Source organism: Eptatretus burgeri, chromosome 1 (genome assembly GCF_056783735.1).
Source record: "Eptatretus burgeri isolate ZD-2024b chromosome 1, Ebu_testis_v1, whole genome shotgun sequence".
In the NCBI taxonomy this organism is placed as follows: domain Eukaryota; kingdom Metazoa; phylum Chordata; class Myxini; order Myxiniformes; family Myxinidae; genus Eptatretus; species Eptatretus burgeri.
The window spans coordinates 163,053,317-163,072,330 of NC_140961.1; the positions used below are offsets into that span (position 1 = coordinate 163,053,317).

Here is a 19,014-nt window from a genome sequence, read left to right on the forward strand (position 1 = left end):
AAAAAAAAAAAGACTCCTGATGGGCAGAAATAAATCGGATGCAACGAGAATGGCAGTCTACAAGTCACTTGAGACTACAGAGCAGACACAGGCTCGGGTTGAGGATCAACGTGCAAGACAAGCAGCCTCCAGCTCGGCATGTTGGGCATCCTTTGAAGGTGAAGCATTTTGATACAAGTCCGAGCAGAATTTGCAACACCCAATATTGGTAATTCACACAAAACCATGACGCCAACATTCCCCAATTTGTCGTCCAGGAAATATTTCAACACACTGAATTTCCCCGGGCAACACCGGGTCCGTCAGCTCGTACAAAATAATTCAAACATCGTCACAATTCCCCCTGTTCCCGAAATGTATAGAAGAGCAGCATCAAGGTATATTTAAAATGGCTCATTATGGTAAATGTACAACAAACCACACCCGAGAAAATGAAAATAATTGCCATGGGAGAGAATGATGTGAAAGCCAAGCAAGCATATTCACATGAAACACATTTTAATCGGTGCCCAGGCCGGCCGGCCTTGCGAAAAGCTAAATGCTTGTAACATTGTGTATAATGATGAAACAAATAAATTTTAAACAACATTTCTGTTTCTCAAAAACAAAATCACCGCACATGGATTGTGGATCCCTGTCTGATGAACAACTATTGCAAGCGGTAACGACGAACATTAACTCGATTGCTGCAGCATTGTACTGACATTTGGATACCCCTGGGAAACTGCACGATCATCCACAAAGGTAGCACTCAGGTGTGTCCTGTGCAAGTTTCTGTTTCTAAGAGTTAAATGTCAGATTTTTTTCAAAAAACAACAACAACAAAAAAAACATAAAACATTCACAGGAAATCTTTTCACACTTTTGTATATATACAAATCTATCGATAATTCCAGTAATGTGTGTGTGTGTGTGTGTGTGTGTGTGTGTGTGTGTGTGTGTGTGTGTGTGTGTGTGTCTGTCTGCGACCGCCCTTTCTCGACGACAGCCTGTCCGATCTGATTGAAACTTGCCAGGAATATTGCCGGGGCCCCGCAGATGTACCCTTTCGAAGTTTGATGTCAATCGGACGAGCGGTTCCCAAGTTACGGCCATTTTACTGCTTTTTAAGTGTTGAAAAGGTGTATATATGGCAGCTGAATGTGTCGTTCCACCTTCTCACCTTATCATGCCAATTTTTTCCCAAATTATTAATAACCGGATGATCACCGGTCCGATCGGATTGAAACTTGCCAGGAATATTGCCGGGGACCCGCGGATGTGCCTTTTCGAGGTTTCATATCAATCGGACGAGCGGTTCCCAAGTTACGGCCATTTATCTGTCGACCAATGACAAGACACGGTGCTATGACATCACGAATGACGTCACAATTAATGTTTATTTATTTATTTATTTTTATTTTTGCACGATTGACGGTCCGATCTGATTTAAACTTGCCAGGAATATTGCTGGGGCCCCGCGGATATGCCTTTTCGAGGTTTGATATTAATCGGACGAGCAGTTCCCAAGTTACGGCCATTTATCTGTCGACCAATATCTGTGAGAGAGGGGACGGGAGAGGGGGGATGAGAGTGGGGGCGGAGAGGAAGGGTGAGACTAGGGGGTATAGAGGGGGGCAAGAGAGAGGGGAGAGAGAGGAGGAGGGAGAGAGGAGGGGAAGAGAGGAGGGGTGAGAGGGGGCGAGAGGGGGTGGCAAGAGAGGTGAGGGAGAGAATGGCGAGAGAGAGGGGGAGAGAGAAGGGGGAGAGAGAAGGGCGAGAGAGGGGGATGAGAGGGGGGCAAAAGAAGAGAGAGAGGAGGGAGGAGAAAGAAAGGCGAGAGGGGGGCAAGAGAGGGGAGTAAGAGAGAAGAGGGGACAGAGGAGGGGGGAGAGAGAAGGGCAAGAGAGGGGGTGAGAGGGGGGCAAGAAAAGGGAGAGAGGAGGGGGAGAGAGAAGGGCGAGAGAGGGGGTGAGAGCAGGGCAAGAGAGGGGAGGGACAGAGGAGGGGGAGAGAGGAGGGGGAGAGAGGAGGGGGAGAGAGAGGGGCGAGAGAGAGGGGGCATCACAATTCTTCTTCGTTTGATATGACGTCACAATTGATGCTGGGGACCTGATACTGCAGGCACGAAGCTGCACATACTGGCACTCACCTACGGGCACGCATCTACGGGCTCGTACTAGTATGTATGTATATATATATATATATATATATATATATATATATATATATATATATATATATATATATATATATATATATATATATATATATATATATATATATATATATATATATATGTGGCTAATGTCTGTTTGACCAGTTTGAAGTGTTAATAAACAACCTAACAAAATCGTGTTTAACAGATTCGTATTGCTATTTGGCTTCACAGGTTGACGTCACCTGAGTGCTTGCCAAGGTGCAGTGATGTCACCGTTGTGATGTGTTAAAAAGTCAGAGTAACGATTCAAAATATTTTCAGCAGGGAAACCGGTAAGCATACTAGTTTGGGCCTGGCCCTTGATAAAGACGAAAATCACTACGAGGCACATTGTCACCGACACCATTGTCTGTAACAGTACGGACCACTTGCACAGATAGAAGAAGATTTCTCACGAAGACATTCCACTTATATGTTTGTGTGAAGAATGCACCTGTGAATTCAGGAGGGCACTGGCAATTGTACGTCATGACGCCATCCACGCAGGTCCCACCATTAGCACATTGGTGGCCCGGACAGTTGTCGATGTTCTCTTCACAGTGCTTGCTTTGGAAGCCTGAAAGATAATTCGGTGGTTAAAGCATGTCCGTATAATGTGACGCCTTCGACAATACATAAAGGTGTTGCGCTTCACAAGGAAGTCGAATGCCTCTTTCCTCGACAGAGCTATGGGTAGACGCAACTTTGGGTTACTTCCAGTTTGCGAAGGCCGCCGCCATTTTAACGCGGTGAAAGCAACATCTTCCCCGCCATACAGTTTGTGGTTTTTTTTTTTTGTGTAGTCCACCCAAATGTTCAATTATATCAAGAAAATCTTGCTAACGATGCAAAACATTGTGATGAGGTGAAATTGGATGCGAGTGGGAGAGAAAAAGTACCCCGATAAGCATCGAGCAGATGTATGCATCGACAATCTCAAGTCAAGGCCACACATCGAGAATGCTGAACGTGTATTCCTACTCGGTAGAAAGCCACGGTGAGTTATGCAAGTGATATCACAGTTCCTGAAACAATTTCCTTCTGCGTAATAAAATGTCAGCGGTTTACCGGAATCACCCTCGCTCGCGGTGTAAAGCCAATGCATTCCACTACTGCCCCCTTCGTGTTTTCTGCGCATTTCTTTATTTGGTGGATACTGGGCTCGTTAACACCATGATGTCTGCACCGTGACGCTGAGCACTCTGAGATGGTGGTGAATAACTGTCTGGAGGATGAGGAGAGCATAATGAGATTGAAGAGATGATGGAAGTTGTTTCTACAGGTGGAACAAATGAGTGGAGGTGAGCAGTGATCCTGGATTTCGGTAGTTTCACCAGAAAGGGGTTGATGGTGGGCTTCATGTGCCCTGCAAATACCTGGGGGAACAAAGCACAGAGATGGGAGAGGGTGCAAGACCAGAAAGGAGGGGGTAGAAGCCAGAGAGACCACTGACATGTCTGTAATGGGAAAGTGATAAACCCTTCGACTCAGCTTCATCGTGGGAGATTCCAATAATCTTAAACGCCTTGGTGTCCATGGCATCAAGCTGAGAAAGGTGTAAGGCAGGGATGCCAGATCAGAGGGGAGAGTAGTACTCCATCAAGCTGCAGATGAAGGCCTTGTACGTGCATCGGAGTTCAAGTGTGCTAAATAGGACTTTGTGCGACAGAGGATGTCTCGTTGGTGGCTGGCGTTGGAGGCCACTTTGAAATGTGGTTTGTCATGGCTGGTCATGAGAGCCAGGAATTTGAATGACTGAATTACCTCACGAGGTTGTTAAGAAAGTATGTGGGAGGGAGGGATGGGGGATGGGGGGAGAGTTTGCCAGATGGTCCTTTCAGAGGGAGCGAAGTGAGATCAGTGTGAGGTTTGTCAGGATTGAAATAATATCCGAAGTGTTTGACCATCTTGTGATTTTGTGAAGGTCTGATGAGAAGGAAGAGGCTGCAGCCTGTCTGCCTGAAGGATGAGCGATGTCATGGCACAGGGTGGAGTCATCAGTAAATAGATAAAGAGGGATTTTACAGAGAGTCAGAGAGATCGTTGATGAAGATCAGGAGTAGGATAGACATCCTGATCTGTTCTCTGTTCTAATTCTTCCACGAGCCTCGACTTTGTGTACAAAACAAGTGCAGCGTGCTACAGGAGTGTGCTGCAAACACATGGTGAGTGAGGTTATGGCAGAGGTGGAATTCAAGCCAAAAATACTGGATTAATTAGTTCATGAATTAACGGCTTGGTGCAATGGAACATCACGTGGTGGATGCACATTTATTGGATGATGAGCCAAAGAGTTTGAAATCAGCATCTTGGTTGTTGTATTAAAGGTGTCCTTCAAGTGTATTACTATTTAAAGCCCATTTGCTTCACCTCCTTGAAGTAGGCCTAAGTGGGAGTCACGAACGAGAGTATTTAAGATCATTTTGGTTCAAATAAATGTCTGCAAATGAGGTACATAGTCTCGAAGACAGTTGTTGATAGGTAGATCAAGATTGTACTTGTTACGTCATTTTGAAAGCTCATTTAATTGCAAATTCTGACCTGAGCTCCACTTGCTCACCAAAGCATGGACAAAGATGCAAACAATGAAGTAATTTTCAAGTTCAACTCACCAGGCAGGCAGGCACACTCGTAGCTGTCCTCTCCCGTTTGGCGACATGTACCGCCATTATGGCAAGGAGATGGGTAGCAGGGAGCCGGCACCCGCTCGCATCTCCTCCCACCGTAACCTGGGCGGCAGAGGCACTTCCACCCACCGCCATATTTGGCCTGACAGGTCCCTCCATGTTTGCAGGTGCCTGGGGAGCAGGTCGACTTCGACAAAACGACCGTGACCAGTGTTTCACAGAGTGGGCCAGTGAAAGTTGGGTAGCAAGAGCAGATGGCACGCTCTCCTTGTGATTCACATGTACCACCATTGGCACAGGGTGAGCAGGCACACGGGTCAACCTGGTTGCATGTTAAACCTAATAGAGACAGTTACAAAGAGGGTTTTGTAAGTGATTTGCTTCACATAAGAGGGCTTCAAATGGTTCAAGTATTTATGTTTATAACCCAAGAGTGTGTTGAATGTTCACAATGTAATAAATGAATGAAGAAACTAGAGAGTGCATAGAACACCTTACCCTGCTCTTGGGAGGGGTCTGTGAGGGGCAAATTTGATTGGTCGTGATAATGTAAAATGCGAAAGGGTAGGACGGAAGTGGGAGAGGGGAGCGGGGAAGTGGGAGAGGGAAGGGGGAAGTGGGAGAGGGAAGGGGGAAGTGGGAGAGGGAAGGGGAAGTAGGAGAGGGAAGGGGAAGTGGGAGAGGGAAGGGGGAAGTGGGAGAGGGGAGGGGGAAGTGGGAAGGGTAGGGGGAAGTGGGAAGGGTAGGGGGGAAGTGGGAGAGGGGAGGGGGAAGTGGGAGGGGAAGTGGGAGAGGGAAGGGGGAAGTGGGAGAGGGAAGGGGGAAGTGTGAGAGGGGAGGGGGAAGTGGAAGAGGGGATGGGGGGCAGTGGAAAAGGGGATGGGGGGCAGTGGAAAAGGGGAGGGGGAAGTGGGAGAGGGAAGGGGGAAGTGGGAGAGGGAAGGGGGAAGTGGGAGAGGGAAGGGGGAAGTGGAAGAGGGGATGGGGGGCAGTGGAAGAAGGTGGGAGGGGAGTGGGAGATGGGAGGGGGGAAGTGGAGGAAGGGGGAAGTGTGAGAGGGTAGGGTGGAAGTGGGAGAGGGAAGGGGGAAGTGGGAGAGGGAAGGGGGAAGTGGGAGAGGGAAGGGGGAAGTGTGAGAGGGGAGGGGGAAGTGGAAGAGGGGATGGGGGGCAGTGGAAAAGGGGATTGGGGGAAGTGGGAGAGGGAAGGGGGAAGTGGGAGAGGGAAGGGGGAAGTGGGAGAGGGAAGGGGGAAGTGGAAGAGGGGATGGGGGGCAGTGGAAGAAGGTGGGAGGGGAGTGGGAGATGGGAGGGGGGAAGTGGAGTAAGGGGAGTGGGAGAGGGTAGGGTGGAAGTGGGAAGTGGGAAAGTTTATGTAGAAATCATGATTATGAATCAATGTTGTCTTTTATGTTTTACTAAATGGAGATTTGAGGTAACTTAGGAAGCTCTAAAATCACACACACACACACACACACACACACACACACACACACACACACACACACACACACACACACACACACACACACACACACACACACACACACACACACACACACACACACACACACACACACACACACACACACACACACACACACACACACACACACACACACACACACACACACACACACACACACACGACAATCAGTTCCTCTTAAGTTATTGTGTGGACATCTGCTGCATTGTAGGCCCAAATTGGAGGAGTACCAGAAACGAGTTGTGGAAGGGAGAGGGATGGAGGGCAGGGGACGGGGGGGGGGGGATCACTATTTGTGGATGACTTAATGTCCTATCCCAAAGAGCGGATTATAAGAGAGGATTTTTGTCAGGTCAGGTCAGATTAGATCTGTGACTTGCTACATGTACTATGTAAACCTGTACTAACCTGTTCCATGGTCGGGTTGTCGGCGACTAAACCGTCTCCCCCACCAGGTTTTCTGGTGAGGAGGGTGTATGATGTGGACACCCAGCAGGATTAAAAACAAAACCTGTCAAAGGGCGGAGGAGCCCCTTGTGAGCCAAAGGCCATCAATATCTCGTGCCCAACTGTGTCTGCGGACGTCCTCCTGCAGTTGGGTTACTATTTTTAGGAGGATGGCAGCAGTATTTGCACTGCAGCCACCGTAAAACCCTTCCCTCGGCAAAACACAAGGAAAACACAAAGAAAATTGAAAACTCACACTGTTGGAGAACTTCCTGTGCAGCTGCCCTCTGCATGGCAGCTCACCGTTTGACGGGATTGGGGCAAAGCCTTTGGGACCCCCACACATTGATGATAGGAAGAAAACGATGGGGAAATCTTCCCAAGTCAGATTGTGCTGGTGTGTGTCAGGGTGGTGCTGAAGTGTCCTCCACCAGACAGCAGCCTCCTTGGATTAACCTGAGGCGGTCCCTTAAGATGGGTTTTTGGAATGTCCGAACCCTAAGAGAGGATGATCACCTGTCTCTATTATCATCTGAGCCGAGGGGTTTGGACATCGGAATTGCAGCTCTCTCTGAGGTTCAGAGACAGGATAGTGGTGAGATCATGGTGGGTGGTTACACCTACTATTGGCCAAGTCGCTCTGATGGTTACCATACCCAAGGAGTTGTTGTAGCTGTGTCCAATGATAATTGAGGTAACACTGGTCAACGAGCGTATTATGAGACGAAGGATTCATCACTCCTTGGGTATCATTTTCCTGGTCTCGATGCAGTGTACATGCTCCAACTGAGGCGAGTGATCTCACCATGAAGGACGCATTCAATGCCATGTTCGAGTCTGTGGTTGATCAGTGCCCCAGATGAGATAATCTTCTAGTCTTGGGGGATTTCAATGCATCGACTGGAACTGATAGGGATCGTTATGAGACGTGTGTTGGTCCCAATGGGGTTGGAACTGTGAACCTGACTAGCACCAAGTTCCTTGACTTTGCAAGAAGTCATGGACTTAGGGTGGCTGGTTCATGGTTTCAGCGCCCACAGGCTCATCGCTGGACTTGGTATTCCAATGCTGGCGGTGTGGCAAAGGAGATTGACCATGTCCTCATTGATGGTCACTGGAGGATGATCCAGAACTGCAGGGTCTACCGGAGTGCTCAGTTCCTCAATATCGACCACAGGTGAGTGGTAGAAACTCTGAAGTCGCAGCTTAAATTTGGGAGAATGGTACCATCCCAGTCTAGGCTGGATGTTGGCAAGCTCAAGGATGAGAGGGTCGCTGCGGAGTTTGCGAACACGATGAGTGGAGATTTGGGGGGGTCTGGATGCTTTGGGGAATCCTGAACAGTTGTGGAGTGTCTTCAAGACCACCATCCTTGATGTTGCCGGTGGATGTCTTGGAACTCACCGAAGGGTGAAGAAGAATTTTGTCTCCCAAGGGACACTGGGATGCCATTGACCAGAGTTGCATGGACAGGCTTAATGGCAGAGCTGAGCTGTTCAGGGAATTGAGGCGTAAAAGTGAACGTGTGCTGAGGGTGGACAAGGAGGCCTTTGTGCAAGGAATCTGTGAGGGGTAGAGCATCCCCTGTGGTCAAGTGATTCTCATCCCGCTTACAGGGGAATTTTTACATTGCGTTCATCCAAGCCCATCTCTCGGTGTACTGCAGTTAGAGCGGAGTGTGGTGGGCTCTAGACAGGGGAGTCCGAAGTGAAGGCCCGCTGGGCCGGTTACTTTGAGCGGCTGGACCAGGCTGATCCACCAGCTGTTGAGTTGGATGTCAGGGGTGTTACAATCCCTGTTGATGACCCTCCAATAAACTGTGATTCACCTATGTTGGTGGAAACACAGGCTGCAGTGAACCGGTTGAAATGGGGTAAAGCTCCAGGGATCTGTGGCATCCATGCTGAACTTCTCAAGGCTGGTGGAAATGCTGTACTCGTGTGGTTGCATGCAGTTTGTGCTCTGCCTGGAACACAGGCATCATCCCAACTGACTGGAAGAGGGGCCTTGCTGTCCCTCTCTGGAAAGGGAAGGGTGATCGCCAAGAGTGCAACAACTACCGAGGGGTGATGTTACTCTCAGTGCCGGATAAGGTCTTTGCTCGGATAATTCTTGATAGGGTTCGCCACCATCTGCTTAAGCACCAGCGCCCAGAACAGTCAGGCTTTACACCAAAAAGGTCAATGATTGACCGTATCTTTGCTCTTCGGGTCCTCACCGACTGCAGATGTGAGTTTCGGCAGGGACTGCTCGCAGCTTATGTTGATCTCTGTAAAGCGTTTGATTCAGTGAATCGGGATGCCCTCTGAAGGATTCTTGGTCTTTGTGGGGTGCCACCAAAATTGATCGATCTGATGTCTGAATTATACTCTGGTGCTGAGAGTGCTGTGAGATGTGGTGGTACCATCTCCGACTTAATTCCAGTTATTACTGGAGTTCGTTAGAGGTGTGTACCGGCCTCTTTACTTTTCAGCGCTTGCATAGACTGGATTCTAGGGACGATGTCAGAGAGATCAAGCTGCAGTGCATCGTTTGAGAATGTCAAGATCTCTGACCTTGATTTCGCAGATGATGCAGTCATCTTAGCGGAGACTGGATATCCTTTTGGGGGCCCTCGAGGTGTTGAATGAGGAGTTGAAGCTGCTGGGATTATGGGTTTCCTGGGTCAAAACTAACATCCATGCTTTCAATGACATCTTGGATGCTGCTATCTTGTCTGTTCCTGTTTGTGGCGAGGCTGTTGAGGTCACGGGGAGATTCCCTTACCTTGGCAGTGATATTCATGTCTCTGTTGGCTGTGAGCCAGAGGTCAATAGACGTCTGGGTCGGGCTCGGGGAGTGATAGATTCATTGGATGATGGGGTGTGGTGCTGTCAGTACCTGTGCAGGAGGACAAAAGTCTGAGTCTTCAGGTCCTTGGTGCTTCCAGTATTGCTCTCCTGATGTGAGACTTGGACTCTGACCAAGGATCTGAGACGGAGACTTTATTCCTTTGGTACCAGGTCTGATCGGAGAATCCTTGGCTATCGCTGGTTGGACTTTGTGTCCAATGAGCAGTTGCTGAGCGAGCTTCATATGAGATGTATTCCCTGCATAGTCCGTGAGAATCACCTGCGGCTGTATGGATGGACACGTGGCTCGTTTTCCTGATGCTGATCATGCTCATCAGATTCTCTCAGCGAGGAAGCCTCATGAGTGGAGTAGACCAATGGACCGACCATGTGCCTCGTGGTTGCAGCAAGTTGATCAGCATCTCAAGGAGATGGGGATGGGTCAGGCATCTGTCTGGCGGATGGTCAGACTGAGGCCCCTGCAGGACCCGGCAGAAAGTGGACGCAGCAATGCACTGCTCTGGCGCATGCTCCCATACCTGACCTGACCTGACCTGACCCCTTAAATATGAGAGGTGTGAAAAGTATTGATGTTCGGAATAGTTGATGTTGGTGATAATTAATCTTGGTAATCATCGATGTTGGTAATCTTCAATGTTGGTAATAATTGATGATGGTTATCATCAATCTTGGTAATAATCGATCTTAGTAATAATCAGTCTTGGTCATAATTGATTTTGGTAATAATTGATGTAGTAATTATCAATCTTTGTAATATTTGATTTTGGTCATAAGGATTGTTAGTAATAAATGATGTTGCCAAGAATCAACTTTGGAAATAATTGATGTTGGTAATGATCAATCTTAGTTATAATTGATGTTGGTAATAATCGATGTTGGGAATAATTGATGTTGGTAATAATCAATCTTGTTAATAATCGATGTTGGTAATAATCAATCTTGTTAATAATCGATGTTGGTAATAATCAATCTTGTTGATAATCAATCTTGTAAATAATCGATGTTAGTAATAATCTATATTGGTAATAATTGATGTTAATAATCAATCTTGGTAATAATTAATCAATATTGGTCATAAACGATCTAAATTGGTAATAATTGATGTTAATAATCAATTGTGGTAATAATCGATCTTGGTAATATTTGATTTTGGTAATAATCAATATTGGTCATAAACAATGTTGGTAATAATTAATCTTGGTAATAATCGATGTTGGTATTAATCAATCTTCGTAATAATCAATCGTGGTGATAATCAATATTAGTAATAATTGATGTTGGTAATAATTAATCTTAGTAATAATTGATGCTCGTAATAATCAATCGTGGTAATAATTAATGTTAGTGATAATCAATCTTAGTAATAATTGATGTTGGTAATAATCAATTGTGGTAAGAATTGATATTGGTAATAATCAATCTTAGTAATAATTGATGTTGGTAAAATCAATCGTGGTAATAATTAATATTGGTGATAATCAATCTTCGTAATAATTAATGTTGGTAATAATCAATCGTGGTAAGAATTGGTGTTGGCAATAATCAATCTTAGTAATAATTGATGCTGGTAATAATCCATCCGAGTAATTGATGATGTTGGTAATAATCAATTTTAGTGATAATTGATGCTGGTAATAATCGATCCGAGTAATTGTTGATGTTGGTGATAATCAATCTTAGTAATAATTGATGCTGGTAATAATCCATCCGAGTAATTGATGATGTTGGTCATAATCAATCTTAGTGATAATTGATGCTGGTAATAATCCATCTGAGTAATCGTTGATGTTGGTGATAATCAATCTTATTAATAATTGATCTTAGTAATAATTCATGTTGGTAACAATTGATCTTAGGAATAAATGATGTTGGTAATAATCAATCTTAGTAATAAAGTTAGTAATAATCAAGCCGAGCAATAATTGATGCTGGTAATAATCGGTCCTCATAATAGTTGATGTTGGTAAGAATCGATCTTAGTAATAACCAGTGGAATTACAAATGAAGATTACAAAGAGAAAAAACAGGCAAGTGAAGCAGTAAATACCATCCACAGTGAAAGAACATGCCCAAGCCTGGACAATACTGTTTGGCCAAAACTAAAAAAACAGATGTTGCTGTGATGACATGATGGAACACACCGGTCCAGCCGGCTGTGCAGCGACACAAAAACTCGGAGGTTGAGTGAGCCTCACACGTTCCACCATGGAGACAAGACTGCGAGGAACAGGGTCCACCTTGCTGGCAACGTTCTCCTGAAAAGCCTGGCTTGCACCTGCAGAACACGGAAAGGGTGTGCAGACATGTCAATTATTGAAATTTAATTTAAATCTTCTTCTCATTTTCTCCAACCAGTACAGACCTGAATCTATCAGCTTGAGGTAAAACATGGTGAAACTAGAACGGCACTCGGTAGAGTATATACCTCCACCAGGCTGAACAGTTTACGTTTTGTATCCCACTGATAGGTCAGATCTGGATCTGGACCTGAACCAAAATCGAATCTGATTGTTCTTGTCACCGACCCAACTCGTCCACCGAGCTTTGTCATAAATTGTCCACTACCTTTTGAGATAAAGCAAAATATCGTATTTGGCCCCATCTCTGAATGGTGAAAAACCACATTAAAAATTAAATAAATACAGTATCCGAATCCGGATTCGGATCTTCACCAAAACTGAATCAATTTGTTTTGGTCACACACCCAACCTGTCGACAAAATTTCATCCGAAAACCATTGATAAATTTTTGAAATATCCTGCTCACAGACAGATAAACAGACACACAGGGGTGAAAACAATCTCCATCCACCTTTGGTGACGGAGGTGATAAATGTTTTGGTAGTGAAGGCAAGAAGTCTGGGATTCATGTGTAATTTTGCTCTGACCCTCCATGCCGAGGGTCACAGTGACGGTTTCAAGGCCACAACACATGAAAACCATTGTTCCTGCACAGTGACCTTCAAAAGAAACCGGAAGCACCTCATAAAGTCAGGCCTACGTTGTGGCAGTGCATTGGCCCATGTGTACAGCATTTTTATCAGTTTGGTTTTTGAGGAAAATGAAACAAAACCAGGATGTTTTAAAATGTCACAATGACAACCACACGTGTAGAGTATCCGAATACCCCTTGTTGACAAAGACACCAAGATCAACCTGCCAGGATAAGCAAAATAAAGTTCTCACAAAACCAATATGGGAGGGAAGAGGAGGTCCCAAACTCTTCAAGGAAGAGGAGGTCTCAAACCCTCCACTATTTTGAGAACGTAATATGTATCCGGTCCCTGGAATAGATGTCTGAGGAAGTCCGTGGGATGGATGAAACATTGCCTGAAGCTAAGTGTGCTCCTTCCTGTTTGTTTCAAAAATGGCAAAGTAGTACTGGGTGCAAAAAAACACACACACACACACACACACACACACACACACACACACACACACACACACACACACACACACACACACACACACACACACACACACACACACACACACACACACACACACACACACACACACACACACACACACACACACACACACACACACACACACTGTATATATTCTCATGATAGTGAAATGCTGAATCACAAAAACAAAATCTTTCATAACTGATGGTGTTTACCACCAAACAAATGTTTTCATTGTAAAGCCATCCTATGCAGAGTATGCACTGTAAGTAATAATTATTATCTAAGGATTATTGTCTACTTACCACAAAAATCATGTTTAACTGCAGTAAAAACATCAACTGTACCTCCACATTCCATCTACTGTACCCCCACACTCCATCTACTGTACCCCCACACTCCATCTACTGTACCCCCACACTCCATTTACTGCATCTCTACACTTCATCAACTGTATCTCCAATTTCCATCTCCTGTACCTCCACACTCCATGTACTGTACCCCCACACTCCATGTACTGTACCCCCACACTCCATGTACTGTACCCCCACACTCCATGTACTGTACCCCCACACTCCATGTACTGTACCCCCACACTCCATGTACTGCATCTCTACACGTCATCAACTGTATCTCCAATTTCCATCTCCTGTACCTCCACACTCCATGTACTGTACCCCACACTCCATGTACTGTACCCCCACACTCCATCTACTGTACCCCCACACTCCATCTACTGTACCCCCACACTCCATCTACTGTACCTCCACACTCCATGTACTGTACCCCCACACTCCATCTACTGTACCCCCACACTCCATCTACTGTACCCCCACACTCCATCTACTGTACCCCCACACTCCATCTACTGTACCTCCACACTCCATCTACTGTACCCCCACACTCCATCCACTGTACCCCCACACTCCATCCACTGTACCTCCACACTCCATCCACTGTACCCCCACACTCCATCCACTGTACCCCCACACTCCATCCACTGTACCCCCACACTCCATCCACTGTACCCCCACACTCCATCCACTGTACCCCCACACTCCATCCACTGTACCCCCACACTCCATCCACTGTACCCCCACATTCCATCTACTGTACCCCCACACTCCATTTACTGCATCTCTACACTTCAACTGTATCTCCAATTTCCATCTCCTGTACCTCCACACTCCATCTACTGTACCCCCACACACCATCTACTGTACCCCCACACTCCATCTACTGTACCTCCACACTCCATGTACTGTACCCCCACACTCCATCCACTGTACCTCCACACTCCATCCACTGTACCTCCACACTCCATGAACTGTACCCCCACACTCCATCTACTGTTCCCCCACACTCCATCCACTGTACCTCCACACTCCATGTACTGTACCCCACATTCCATCTACTGTACCCCCACACTCCATCTACTGTACCCCCACACTCCATCTACTGTACCCCCACACTCCATCCACTGTACCCCCACACTCCATTTACTGTACCCCCACACTCCATCCGCTGTACCCCCACATTCCATCTACTGTACCCCCACATTCCATTTACTGTACCCCCACATTCCATCTACTGTACCCCCACATTCCATCTACTGTACCCCCACATTCCATCTACTGTACCCCCACACTCCATTTACTGCATCTCTACACTTCATCAACTGTATCTCCACACTCCATCTCCTGTACCTCCACACTCCATCTACTGTACCCCCACACTCCATTTACTGTACCCCCACACTCCATCTACTGTACCCCCACACTCCATCTACTGTACCCCCACACTCCATCTACTGTACCCCCACACTCCATCTACTGTACCCCACACTCCATCTACTGTACCCCCACACTCCATCTACTGTACCCCCACACTCCATTTACTGTACCCCCACATTCCATCTACTGTATCCCCACACTCCATCTACTGTACCCCCACATTCCATCTACTGTACCCCCACACTCCATTTACTGTACCCCCACATTCCATCTACTGTATCCCCACACTCCATCTACTGTACCCCCACATTCCATCTACTGTACCCCCACACTCCATCTACTGTACCCCCACACTCCATCTACTGTACCCCCACACTCCATCTACTGTACCCCCACACTCCATTTACTGCATCTCTACACTTCATCAACTGTATCTCCAATTTCCATCTCCTGTACCTCCACACTCCATCTACTGTACCCCCACACTCCATCTACTGTACCCCCACACTCCATCTACTGTACCCCCACACTCCATCTACTGTACCCCCACACTCCATCTGCTGTACCCCCACACCCCATCTGCTGTACCCCCACACTCCATCTGCTGTACCCCCACACTCCATGTGCTGTACCCCCACACTCCATCTCCTGTACCCGCACACTCCATCCGCTGTACCCCCACACTCCATCCGCTGTACCCCCACACTCCATCCGCTGTACCCCCACACTCCATCCGCTGTACCCCCACACTCCATCCGCTGTACCCCCACACTCCATCCGCTGTACCCCCACACTCCTTCCGCTGTACCCCCACACTCCATCCGCTGTACCCCCACACTCCATCCGCTGTACCCCCACACTCCATCCGCTGTACCCCCACACTCCATCCGCTGTACCCCCACACTCCATCCGCTGTACCCCCACACTCCATCCGCTGTACCCCCACACTCCATCCGCTGTACCCCCACACTCCATCCGCTGTACCCCCACATTCCATCCACTGTACCCCCACACTCCATCCACTGTACCCCCACACTCCATCCACTGTACCCCCACACTCCATCCACTGTACCCCCACACTCCATCCACTGTACCTCCACACTCCATCTACTGTACAATATTATATTCTACATTAACTGGACCATATACCCCATGCTCTTCTAAATCAAAGTGGCCAAGTCATTATGATGTGTAATAACTCTGATCAAAACAGTATTCCAAATTGCTGTATATCATAAATTATACACTGTATTATATATTATTTTCACGACTCGAATCACCCGCTCCTGACAGGCGCCGGCAGAGGGAATCATGTCATCTTCATGATTATTAATATATAATACCATCGTAGAGTACCCACCCTACAGGACCCGCCTGGGGAATTATGTTATTATCTTCATGATTATTAATATTTAATACCATCGTAGAGTACCCACCCTACAGGACCCGCCTGGGGAGTCATGTTATTATCTTCATGATTATTAATATTTAATACCATCGTAGAGTACCCACCCTACAGGACCCGCCTGGGGAGTCATGTTATTATCTTCATGATTATTAATATTTAATACCATCGTAGAGTACCCACCCTACAGGACCCGCCTGGGGAGTCATGTTATTATCTTCATGATTATTAATATTTAATACCATCGTAGAGTACCCATCCTGCAGGAACCACTTGGGGAATTATGTTATTATCTTCATTATTATTAATATTTAATACCATCGTAGAGTACCCACCCTACAGGACCCGCCTGGGGAGTCATGTTATGATCTTCATGATTATTAATATTTAATACCATCGTAGAGTACCCATCCTACAGGACCCGCCTGGGGAGTCATGTTATTATCTTCATGATTATTAATATTTAATACCATCGTAGAGTACCCACCCTACAGGACCCACTTGGGGAATTATGTTATTATCTTCATGATTATTAATATTTAATACCATCGTAGAGTACCCACCCTACAGGACCCACCGGGGGAATTATGTTATTATCTTCATGATTATTAATATTTAATACCATCGTAGAGTACCCACCCTACAGGACCCGCCTGGGGAATTATGTTATTATCTTCATGATTATTAATATTTAATACCATTGTAGAGTACCCACCCTACAGGACCCGCTGGGGGAGTCATGTTATTATCTTCATGATTATTAATATTTAATACCATCGTAGAGTACCCACCCTACAGGACCCGCCTGGGGAATTATGTTATTATCTTCATGATTATTAATATTTAATACCATTGTAGAGTACCCACCCTACAGGACCCGCTGGGGGAGTCATGTTATTATCTTCATGATTATTAATATTTAATACCATCGTAGAGTACCCACCCTACAGGACCCGCCTGGGGAATTATGTTATTATCTTCATGATTATTAATATTTAATACCATCGTAGAGTACCCATCCTCCAGAACCCACAACGGGAATCATGTTATTATCTTCATGATTATTAATATTTAATACCATCGTAGAGTACCCACCCTACAGGACCCGCCTGGGGAATTATGTTATTATCTTCATGATTATTAATATTTAATACCATCGTAGAGTACCCATCCTCCAGAACCCACGACGGGAATCATGTTATTATCTTCATGATTATTAATATTTAATACCATCGTAGAGTACCCATCCTCCAGAACCCACGACGGGAATCATGTTATTATCTTCATGATTATTAATATATAATACCATTGTAGAGTACCCACCCTACAGGACCCGCCAGGGGAGTAATGTTATTGTACGCCGCTCCTTCCCAATTCCATATCCAGGCGATGCATGATGCCATTGCCAGGCGCCATAGGAAGGGAGTACTCAGTTTTTACTCCATTTGTTACTCGCAAAATCGAAGATTTTTCAAGTATATTGGTTAGTCGATTTTGTTATTCTGTCTGTCTGTTTGTCTGCAATCGGCAATCGCCTACAGGTCACAATTCTAAACCGATCGTCATGAAACTTTACCAAGTTGTAGAGGTAGTCCGAACTGAGAAGTCTATTCATTTTGAGGTCAACGGTTTGCATAGTCCATCACTGCAACGGGAAACCAACTATTTTTGAGATCGAAAGGTCAAAGGTCAACTTGAGGTCAAACTTCGAAAATCATGAAATTTCAAAATCATCAAATCATCAAATGACAAAATAATAAATTTTCATCCAATTGACCTGGGCTTTCATTAACATTGTCAATTTTAATGTTAAGGAAATGGACAATTTGATGTATCCATGGCAACCTTTGGAGAGGGGGGGGGGTGGATTTTGCAAGTGTTGTGCTCTGCACGACGTCTTTTGTGCATCGTTCCTTCCCAATACCTTATAGCGGCGATACATGACGTCATCTCCAGGCGTCGAAGGAAGGGAGTACTCAGTTTTTCCTCCGTTTGTTTGTTTTCTTGTTTTCTTTCTTGTTTGTTTGTCCAGGCGATATCTCAGCCATCCTTTGATATAGGAAGCCGTAATTTGGGGACAAAAGTGAAGACGTGCTTTGGCAAAAACTCTATTTTTATTTTTTTTTTACTAATGAATTAATTGATTAATTACTTAATTATTGTCGATTTATTAATTACTTATTTATTTTATTTCTCATCTGGGCAATATCTCAAGCACCTTTTGAGCTTGGAAGCTGATATTTGGACAAGACAGTGACCAAGTGATTTGGCTATAAAGAGTACTTTTAATTTATTGTTTAATCAATTAATCTAATTAACTATTTTCTTTCTTGTTTGTCCAGGCAATATCTCAGCCATCCTTTGAATTAGGAAGCTGACATTTGGACACAGTGAACAGGTGATTTGGCTATAAAGTGTATTTTCTATTTATTGATTAATCACTTAATTATTTAATTTTTCGATTAATTATTTAATTATCAAAAAGTTACACTTTCAGATGAAACTGTGGTGGTTTAGGTATGCTATGAGCCAATCGGTTAAGAAATTAATTATTTTAAGATTATTATTTATTTATTTTAATTTTGCAAACAATTAATTAATTAATCAATTAATGTACACCGCTCCCTCCCAATTCCGACTCCATGTGCTGTAATGCGGCATCGCCAGGTGCCGAAAGTGTGCCGGTGACGTCACGTGCTGGAGGATTTGTTATATATTGATTTGGCATGGGGGCAGTGTACTTTGAATATACCTTTATTGTTATCTACTTGTTATCTTTATGATTATTAATATTTTAATACCACAGTAGAGTATCCACCCAACGGGAGCCACCAGGGGAGTCATGTTATTTATTATCTTTATGATTATTAATATTTA

At 45.4% G+C, this 19,014-nt stretch overlaps 1 protein-coding gene across 2 annotated transcripts in view; it reads right to left on the reverse strand.

The window, feature by feature from the left end:
- Positions 1 to 19,014, reverse strand: part of LOC147035907 (uncharacterized) — a 176,416-nt gene that overhangs the window by 91,217 nt on the left and 66,185 nt on the right. For both annotated transcript variants that reach the window (XM_085847993.1, XM_085847992.1), the window contains exons 3-5: positions 11,732 to 11,865; positions 4,792 to 5,145; positions 2,634 to 2,756 (exon numbers count right to left, since the gene is read on the reverse strand). In XM_085847993.1, coding sequence (XP_085704119.1) covers positions 2,634 to 2,756; positions 4,792 to 5,145; positions 11,732 to 11,865 — 611 coding nt within the window. The remainder of the gene's footprint in view (positions 1 to 2,633; positions 2,757 to 4,791; positions 5,146 to 11,731; positions 11,866 to 19,014) is intronic.